This window comes from Sphaerodactylus townsendi, linkage group LG15, assembly GCF_021028975.2.
Source record: "Sphaerodactylus townsendi isolate TG3544 linkage group LG15, MPM_Stown_v2.3, whole genome shotgun sequence".
Taxonomy (NCBI): Eukaryota; Metazoa; Chordata; class Lepidosauria; order Squamata; family Sphaerodactylidae; genus Sphaerodactylus; species Sphaerodactylus townsendi.
The window spans coordinates 24,824,184-24,833,974 of NC_059439.1; the positions used below are offsets into that span (position 1 = coordinate 24,824,184).

The 9,791-nt window shown below is 48.2% G+C and overlaps 1 protein-coding gene across 1 annotated transcript in view; it reads left to right on the top strand.

The window, feature by feature from the left end:
- The window catches only part of LOC125444260 (lysophospholipid acyltransferase LPCAT4-like), a 6,028-nt gene extending 814 nt beyond the window's left edge, over positions 1–5,214 (top strand). Inside the window, exons 2-9 of the mRNA XM_048516688.1 lie at positions 190–318; positions 429–489; positions 834–892; positions 1,008–1,042; positions 1,146–1,200; positions 2,519–2,601; positions 3,514–3,639; positions 5,181–5,214. Of these exons, the coding sequence (XP_048372645.1) occupies positions 190–318; positions 429–489; positions 834–892; positions 1,008–1,042; positions 1,146–1,200; positions 2,519–2,601; positions 3,514–3,639; positions 5,181–5,214 (582 nt within the window). The remainder of the gene's footprint in view (positions 1–189; positions 319–428; positions 490–833; positions 893–1,007; positions 1,043–1,145; positions 1,201–2,518; positions 2,602–3,513; positions 3,640–5,180) is intronic.
- Positions 5,215–9,791: the final 4,577 nt, after the last annotated feature.

Sequence of the window (9,791 nt, forward strand, 5' to 3'; positions counted from 1 at the left end):
GGTGACCTTGGGCTAGTCACAGTTCTCTCTGAACTTTGTCAGCCCCACCTTCCTCACCAGGTGTCTGTTGTGGGGGAGAGGGAGGGAAAGGAGTTTGTAAACCACTTTGAGTTTCCTTACAGGAAAGGTGGGATTTAAATCCCAACTCTTCTTCTTTTCTTTAATTCTTCCCTTTCTGTCTCTCCTTCTTGTTCGTGCCCCATAGCCCTGCTGAGATTTAACCAGGCCATCCTGGTTTCCCGTCATGACCCGGCCTCTCGGAAGAAGGTGGTAGAGGAAGTGAAAAGGCGGGCGACTTCCCAGGGAAAATGGCCACAGGTAAGATCCCATGTGAGCCCACCACGTTTCATTCTTGCCCTGGTGAGTGGTGGGGTATTTGAACAATGCCCCCCCCTTCCTTTGCTTGATTTCCTCTTTTGTGTTCCCAGGTCCTGTTTTTTCCAGAAGGAACCTGCTCAAACAAGAAAGCCTTACTGAAGTTTAAACCAGGTAGGAGGCCCGTGAGGTCATATGGATTGAGTGCCTTATTGATGTACTTATTTGTTTGTTGATTTGTTTATAAAAATACAGACCTGCCTCATACCCGCCTCTCTAGGCGGCTTACCCAGGTAAAAAAGACAATAAAATGCCACAGTAAAACATCATCAGTAAAACATAACAATTACAACAACAATAAAAAGACATTAAAATAACTCCAACCCTTGGTCTGATCCGACAGGCCTGTTCTGATGTTCTTATGTTCTGATGTTCTTCTTATGTTCTGACCCCACTGGAAACGAGGCTGTTCAAGCTACCTGCAAACCCATTCATGTCTTCTTCTATTGTTCTTCTAGGTGCCTTCATATCGGGTGTTCCCATCCAGCCGGTCCTTATCAGATACCCAAACAGTCTGGTGAGTCTCCAAGAGCGGGAACAGAGAAATGGTGAAAGACACCGTTCAACTTCGCCCTCTCCCCCAAACATTGGCGCCTGACATTGTAAAGATAACCGGTTTCTTCTCTTTGCAGGATTCAACAACCTGGGCGTGGAGAGGACCTGGCGTGTGAGTAATTTTTTTAAAAAAGGAGTGGAAGAAAGGAGAGCAGGCTGGGATGAGTTTATTCCTCAAACTGACACGTTGCCCAATGTATAATCCTTCCTTTCAGATTAAAGGTCATCTGGCTAACAGCGGCTCAGCCCTGTACTACTGTGGAAGTGGAGGTAAAAATAAAAAAAATCAATTTTATTTGGCACCTCAGTGACCCTTATGGTGATCTCCCCCGCATTCTCCCTGGTTCAAAGCCCCTCCACCACCCCAGGTTTCCCAAATCACCCAACTGTGCAGGATTTGAATTCAGAGCCAAAGGCAACATCTGGAGTTCCAATAGATAAGGAAGTCCCAGCACCCCTCATTGGACAGTTGATTTTCATATGTGTTTTGACTCCCCATTGTGTTCCTTTTTTTGTTTGGGGCCCCGTGTGCTTTTTTTTAGGAGAAAGGGGCAATTCCAGTATTCTAAATAGGTAAATATTTTCAGAGTTCTACATGAGCAGGCCAGACTCTCTGGAAAAGGCACTAACGCTAGGAAAAGTTAGCAGCAGTTAGAAAAGGGGTCTGACAGAGTAAATAAAGGAAGCCAACGCCTTCAGTTTGCAAAACCCGAGCAAGGTTGTTAAGGACAGCGCAATTTGAAGGCCGTTGGTCCTTTCCGCTCAAGCCCTTGAAAACATTTTGCAAACATTTGCGAAACGTTTTCAGAACCCCCTCCCGTTTTTCCGCACTTACCCCCATGGACCTTCATGGAGGAAATGTGTTATTTCCTGCCTCAAAACATTTTATTTGGTTTGTGTGGAAAGGGTCGTTGATCTATACCAGGGGTCTTCAAACTATGGCCCTCCAGATGTTCATGGACTACAATTCCCATCAGCCCCTGCCAGCATGGCTAAGTGGCAGGGCTGGTGGGAATTGTAGTTCATGAACATCTGGAGGGCCATAGTTTGAAGACCCCTGATCTATACTGTCACCGTAACTCCATGTGACTTGATGCCACATAATATACACGCTAGCTTTCTGGCTCACTGTCCGGGGCTGCGAGATGTGGTGGAGGGCGTGTGTAACCTCTCTGTAACCTCCTTCCTTGATCCCAACAGGGTTCTTCTTCGCTAACCCCAAATCTCTTGGGTGACCCCATTAAAAAGATAAAGGTAGTTCTCTATACAAGCACGGGGGCGTTACTGGCTCACGGAGTGTCATCCCATCATGATATTTACTAGGCCGTAGGTGTCAAACTCATGGCCCTCCAGACGTTATGGACTACAGTTCCCATCATCCCCTGCCAGCATGATGCTGGCAAGGGATGATGGGAACTGTAGTCCATAACATCTGGAGGGCCGCGAGTTTGACACCTGTGTACTAGGCAGACTATCTTTACGGGGTGTTTTGCCATTGGCTTTCCCAGTCATCTTCACCCTCAACCAACTGGGTTTTTTCCGATCTTGGACCCCATTCCTTACCCTTAATTCTTCCTGTGATTTTCAGTTCCTCCCTGTTTATCAACCCAGCCCTGAAGAGGCGGTGAACCCTACGCTGTATGCTAACAATGTTCAAAAAGTCATGGCCCGGTGAGTGGCAAAGAGGTTGTGGGTCCTAGGTTGTGGGCGGAAAGTTCTGGGCAAGGGCTGGGCAATATAAAGGAGAATCTTAGGCCCCTTCTGCACATGCAGAATAATGCACTTTCAATCCACTTTCAGTGCACTTTGCAGCTGGATTTTACTGTGCGGAATAGCACAATCCACTTGCAAACAGTTGTGAAAGTGGATTGGAAGTACATTATTCTGCATGTGCGGAAGAGGGATGAGTTATGGGGCAGAATTTCTTGCTCAAAACAGCAGGGCAACATCACCAAACTACCATGTGGAACTTCCGTAGCATTCCTCACACAACCCTCAATTTTACTGCCCCAAGACAAAGTGTGAACTATATCTGAAACGGTTTCAGATCATTGGGTTTCACCATCAAGTGCTTGGCCAAGATAAATCTTTTCCCTTTGGGGCGAACCTGGATTTAATTGGTCCCTAGGAAGGGCTGTCCTTTTAGGAGCTGATGATACTGGAGAACTGGAAGAAGGGCAAGGTTGCAAATTGCCAATAGAAGTGCCCCTCTGATGGTCTATGGTCGCTCACCAGACTGAGGCCCCTTCCGCACACGCAAAATAATGTGTTTTCAAACCACTTTCACAACTGTTTGCAAGTGGATTTTGCCATTCCGCACAGCTTGAAAGAGCACTGAAAGCAGTTTGAAAGTGCATTATTCTGCATGTGCGGAATGAGCCTGAGTTACAGCCTCAGGCCTGGTTGCTTGGAGAAGAAATTCAGGGTGTGAGGGAGGGTGTATTTATATAATGTTGACCCCCAGTTTGGTGCACAATGGGAAGATGCTCTGGCATGGAAGAATGGTGCGCGGTTTGGTAGGCGGGTGCAAAAGATGTTCTTCAGACCTGTCTTCTCTTGGCTCCCTCCTGCCCCCTCTTTTAGGGCCTTGGGAATTCCTGCCACTGAGTGTGAGTTTTTGGGCAACCTTCCAGTCACTGTAGTGGGGCACCTGAGGGTGGCACTGGAGCCACACATCTGGGAGGTGGGCAAGATGCTCCGCAAGGCCAGGTAAGAAGATTGGAGGCGGTGAAGCTTGGTGGTTGATGGGTCAGGGGTCTGAGCCAGTGGTGGAGATCCAAACATTTTAGTAACAGGTTCCACATGGTGGTGGGATTCAAACTGTGGCGTGGCGCCAATGGTGGGATGGGCAGAGTGCGACGGGGGCGTGGCCAGGCATTCCAGGTGAGGGCTATTCCTGGGGGGGGCTGTGGCAAGGGCGCGGCCATGTGAGTCCTTGGGCCCGGGGAAGCAGATGCACGCCAGGCACAGGCTGCCATGCACACCGGTGCACCTCCTGCTAGACTGCTTCAAGTTCTGCACGCTACTGCTGAGGAGGAGGGGCGCCCAGCAGCTAAGGCAAAAATCGCGTGGCAAAATCGCAATTAGTAACCCCCTCTGCGGCACACACAAATAATCAGTAGCCGACTGTCGGGAACCTGTGAGGACCTGCTGGATCCCACCTCTGGTCAGAAGGTAAAGAAAAAATCAGAAACAGAGTAGGAGATGGGACAGGGAAATGGGCCACCACCTTATGGGCAGATAAGCCTCCAGAAGAAGATCCGCAGAGGGTGCTGGTTGAGGAAAGAGGTATGTTTTATCAATAATGCTACTTGGCGGCTGGGGCAGCAATTCACACCTATATGAATGCGGTTGTCACTGCATCGTTCAGAAGGGTGCCGGAGCTCTCGCGGGGGCTGAACTCCAGCACCCAGAGGTGGGATCCAACAGGTTCTCACCAGTTCCCGAGAGGGAGTTACCAGTATTTGTGTGTGCCGAGAGGGGGTTACCAATTGGGTCTGCTTTTTTTCCGTTAGAAATTCCATTAGGTCCAAAAATCATAAAGTCCTGTTTTTTCCTATGTGGCTGGTTAAAGCGAAGGTAGAAAAGCGGGATAATTCTCCTGTGGGGCTGTTTTAAAAACATATTTTGGGGAGATATGGTAAAAGTTCCTTGTTTAAAAAGGAAAGTATCCTTCTTTTGATTTCTAGAAACAAAATTAGATATTTGAAAGTATTAAGTATTATTTGACAGGCAGTCAATTAGAGGAGAAATAGATTGTTTCTGTTGGCAGTAAGGCGACAGGACTTGCTATAATGAGTTTAAATTATGGACAGAAAGATACCAGCTGGAAATTAGGAACTTTTTTTTTACAGTAAGAGTTTTTTACAGTAACAGAGAAATTATTAATGCCCCACCCAGGAATGCCTGGCCACGCCGAATACCCCGCCCAGTCCCGGTAACGTTTGGTTATGCCACTGTTTAGAATCCACCACCATGGGAACCTGTTACTAAAATTTTTGGATCCCACCACTGCCAGCACCCACACCTGCCACTGGCAACAAACTAGGTGGCCATTGGTGCTCTTCTCACCCCCTTTTGTGAAACACCCATTTCTGAGCCAAGCTGTATAAGAATGAAATCATGAGAAATATAGCTTGCATGTCCCCTGCACGTATGAGGCATCTAGGGAAATCCAAAAAAAGAGCAGAGCTAAGAGGCAAAAGGATCGGTTGGTTCTCTCTGCTGGCTTCAACAACCTGTTTTTGCAGGTCGCTTGACAGAGTGGAGTCAAGTGCCAGTTGAGATGAATTTCCTGCTTGTCCCATCAGGGCAGCTGGGACCATGAGCTAGCCCAGTGTTTGGGGCTGCCGTCCCTGAGGATGTGGAGGGCTCTTGACCTATTTTCAACAGGTAAAATGGACTAGACTGTCAAGGAAGCTTAGCAAATTGGAGGGCTGAGGAGGGAGCCAAACTGAAAGAATAAAAGGAAGTGGACATTTTGCAGAAATCTTCAGGAAGCATGACTGAATGGGGGCTGAGATCCCTGATTGGCCAGGATTGGGAGATTTCCTGATTGGCTAGGATTGAGAGGTTCCTGATAGGTTATGCGCGGTACAGAATATCACCCCCCCTCCTTGTAAATGAGCTTTAATTGCCCTCAGTGTTCTCAACACATAACAAAATCTGATTACCTGCTTAAAGTATTATTTTGGCGGTGTTATGTCCAGTAAGTAGCCCTAAATTAGCTTCGGGATCACTGGGGAGGAATGAAATAGAGAGGGGAAAAAAATGGTTCAGGAGGAATTAAAGGGTATATTATCTGTGGGGGAAACACCAAGCCACTCCAAAAATGTGAGATTCAAGAATGTTTAAGAAAATGGGAGGCAGGAACCTGAGATGGAAAAACAAAATGAATGACAGGAACGAGGAAGAGGCGTTGCACCATCACCCTCAGTGCGCTTTCTCCCCCAGAGACGCAGATGGAAAAACTGACTCCCGGGAAGTATGCCTGGCAAAACGCATTAGAAGCGAGCACGACCCCCAGCAGCTGAAAGCCGAGCCAGGCCTTTGAGGTAACCGCTGTGTCTGCCGTCGTTCAGGCGGCGTGTGCTTTTGACGCCAGGCAAGAGGTTGAGACCTGCCCAAGAAGCTTGCAGGAGGGGGAGGCAGCAGCCTGAAAGGACATTCGGCGTTCGGTTGGTTCTCATCTCCGTTTTCGCTAATACACTGTTTTCGATGTCACTGGCTGTTCTCCGAGGAATACGCTGGAGACCGAGGACCGCCGGCGGCATGGGGCCGGCTTCACCAATGCCCATTTTGCGTCTACTACTGGAGCGCCCAGCCCGGATGGGATGGCACTCCGCCAACCGGCTCTGCGGGGACAATACAGCCAGGGCGGACTTCACGCTTAGTAAGAAACCCTCCTGTCTACACAGATTATTAAAGGAAGCAGCATTGGAAGGAAGGAGGTAGTTGTAGACAAAATACACAGAGGGATTGGGCCGAAGATGAGATTTCTCTTTCTTTTTGCCATCCCAATGAACTCACTGCAGTAAGAAGGGCCGAGATGCAGATAGGAGAAGACAAGACTGTGATAATTGTGAGGAGTTAGGCTTGCTCTACATTGCCCAGTAGGGCAAAGATAGAAACAGGCATTGCAGCAAAGTGGTGACATCAATTACAGTAGCGACCTGAGAAGTGAGGTGCGTCATGTTGGCTTCATGCCCAAAGGCCTACCAGAAGCCATTGGAGTTTTACCATAGAGTTTGAAGCGAATCCTAGAGCGATCACACAGTTGCACTAATGTCGCATTTCTGGGTGGAGAGCTGTAAAATGAAGGCAGAAAGCCGGAATATTCTTATAAAGTCCTAAAGATTAGCCGTGTTGCGCGCACAGAGGCCCCTTCAGCACATGCAGAGATAATGCACTTTCAATCCACTTCCACAATTGTTTGCAAGTAGATTTTGGATATTCCGCTGCTGTAAAATCCCAGCTGCAAAGTGCATTGGAAGTGCGTTATTCTGCATGTGCGGCAGAGGCCTCTTCATTTTGGCCCAGTACACGTTCATTGGTTTTATGCTGAGACAGTCCTCTCCTCCATTATAACTTTGTTCTCTCCTTCATCCTTTTGTCCTTTCCCCTTTTACAGATGAGTTCCAGGACTTCTCTCTTAATACCTGACTTCATCGCCTGTTTAGCGCATTATCTGCTTCTCCCTGCATTTCGCACTCTGGTAAGCCTACAATACCGCCCTCTGCTTGAATAGCCTCCCTGCAGCATACTATAAAAAAGCAAGGCAGACTGAAAGCCCGCCCAAAGCCTCTTTAGCCATGTGTATACAAAACAAAGACAAAAAAACCCCCCACACACACAGCCATACCACACCCTTGCGCCAGCCCGCGCCAGACCCCCCTCCCCCCCCACTCGCTTGCTGGCTCCGTACGTCATGGCGGTCGGGCAGAAGAGGCGGAGACACACCCATCTCAGGGCAACGCGTTAACTGGGGAACCACAGCCACAAGTTCTTTGGGGATCGGGGCTTCTCTCCGTTTGTTTTAAGAGTTTCGTTTATTTTTTTGTTACGTTTTTATTTTGATACGGCGTTCTGTTTTCGTTGTGGACCTTTTTCCTGTTTTTTCGTGAGGGGGAGGAAGGACAGAGGAAAAGCGATGGTCTTCTTGCTTTTTCGTTCCACTTTCTGTTTTGTAAAGATATAAAAGAAGTGCTATTTTATATATAAAATAAATATCTATATCTCTATAAACAAAGGCGCATGAGTGATATGTTTAAAAACAAAAGGGGAGATTACTTTAAAGGTTTTGAAAGGAAAGCTGGAGAAAGTATTAATAGTGATCGGGTTTTTAACCTGACCGTTCTCCGAGGAACACCCGGTGACATGAATGTCTCCTTGGTTTTATTCTCACACCTATCCTGTGAGGTAAGTTACACTGAAGGCAAGAATAGCCGGTCCTGAAGGTATTTATTTATTTTTCATTGGTTCCTACCCTGTCCATTTCCTAAGTGCAGTTTGCTTTATGGTCGAACAAAGGTTTGAACCCAGGTTTTCTGCAGCCGGGGGAAAAAATACTGCACATTTTGTGCATGGAGCTCCAAGGTTGCTTTTCTTTTTCTTTCTTTTAGATGGCTGGCACATGAGACCTAATTTAGACCCAGGGCCGTGACACATAAGGATGAGGTGGTAAACCAATTAGTTCTCAACGCTTCCTAATCCTGCAACCCTTTAATACAGTTCCTCATGTTGTGGTGACCCACAACCATAAAACTATTTGTGTCACCGGTTCCTAAGACCATCGGAAAGATGTGTTTTCCGATGGTCTTGGGCAGCCAGTGAAAGTGTCGTTAGACCCCCAAAGGGAGTCGCGACCCACAGGTTGAGAATAAGCTGTGGTAGACAGTCCCTCACAGACTCTTCCCCGACCACAAAACAACCAGCACCTCTTCTGGATTTGGTTCCCAGCTTTATCCTTCTCACCACTCGCGCCACACTACTTCAGGACCCTGGGAATGATCATGGAGGCTGCCCTTTCAAAGTCTAAGCTAGTGGTGCCATGAGCGAGAATTCGGCTTCCTGTTTGCCCAGTAGAGAAGGCATACTCAGATTTGCACTCAACGAAGAAGATTGTAAAATTACTTTTAATATCGCGAAAGAATTTGAACAAAATAGGGGCCTTTCTAAGCCCCAAAGCACTTGTCTCCACAGGTCATAAAGCAATCCAGTATTTCCTCAGCAGGCCCCTTCTGAAGAGCTGTTTTTAGGGCAACAGAAAGGATAATGCTAATATGGCGACTTGGAGAAGTGAAATGTCACATTCACCTCACATTGGCTTCTCTTGGAGACATGGTTACTGATAAGCGGAGGCGTTTGCTCCTCCATTATGCCCGAACTGTAACTTTTTTCTCTTGTAGCTACGGTGGACAGTTAGGTGGGCACCCAGGTTTCTGTGCAACAGAACAATAGCTTCCTGGGGGCACCTGTACTTGCCTGCCACCCACCTGGAGTGCATCACCCGCCGAAATCTGGTTTCCCAGTCTCACCGATTGGTAGGATGCGAGCACCGTGTAGATGTGTTCCTTTGGGAAAAGTGTCGCAGAAGTGGGATGAGGAGGAGGCTGAGCTTGGAAGCGAGAAACAAGGAGGAAAAACCGGACAACTCTTCATCTTCTTCATCCTCTCCTCTTCAACGTGAGTCGCCGTGAGCGGCGTATATGGGCCGACTGCTTTCTACGTTCCCTCCGGAAAGTTCTGGAAGGGCAGTGCTGGTCTTGGTAGCCGGCTCAAGCAAATCACCAGCCTTCCTACCCCTTGGCCCAGGTGGTTTCCCTCTCACTTTCTGAGCTGGCTTCTTGGCTTTGGTCTTTGAAGGAGCAGCGAATTGCCATGCTCAGCTTTCTGATTCTGCCGGATTGTTTACATTAGAGTTGCCGAGTTTTGGGGCGGGGAGTGCTGTTTTGCAGCTACTGGAGGGAACGCAGCATTAGGATCTCTCCACTGGGAGCATGGGTGCGTTGTCCACAACGCCTCAACTTCTGCTTGATACAGTCGGAAAAGGATTCAAAGTGGGGTTAGGTGTTTGCCTGACCCCAGGTTGGTTCCCCACCTGTGGATTAAGCATGCGCGAGTCAGAGATTGGCCACTGGACCTCCGGGAACATTCCAGGATCCATCTGGATGCTCAGAGCCCGGAGAGCGCCAAGCCGAGGTGGCTGGAAAATGGCGGAGTGTACGGTTGAGAGTTCTTAACAGCTCATCTTTGAGTTCTCTTCCCCCGGTAGAGGATCAGCTGAAGTCAAAAGGGATTCCCTTTGCCCCCACTGAAGTTCAGTAGATGGTGTGAAGACAGGGTAGTTGACTTTCTGATCA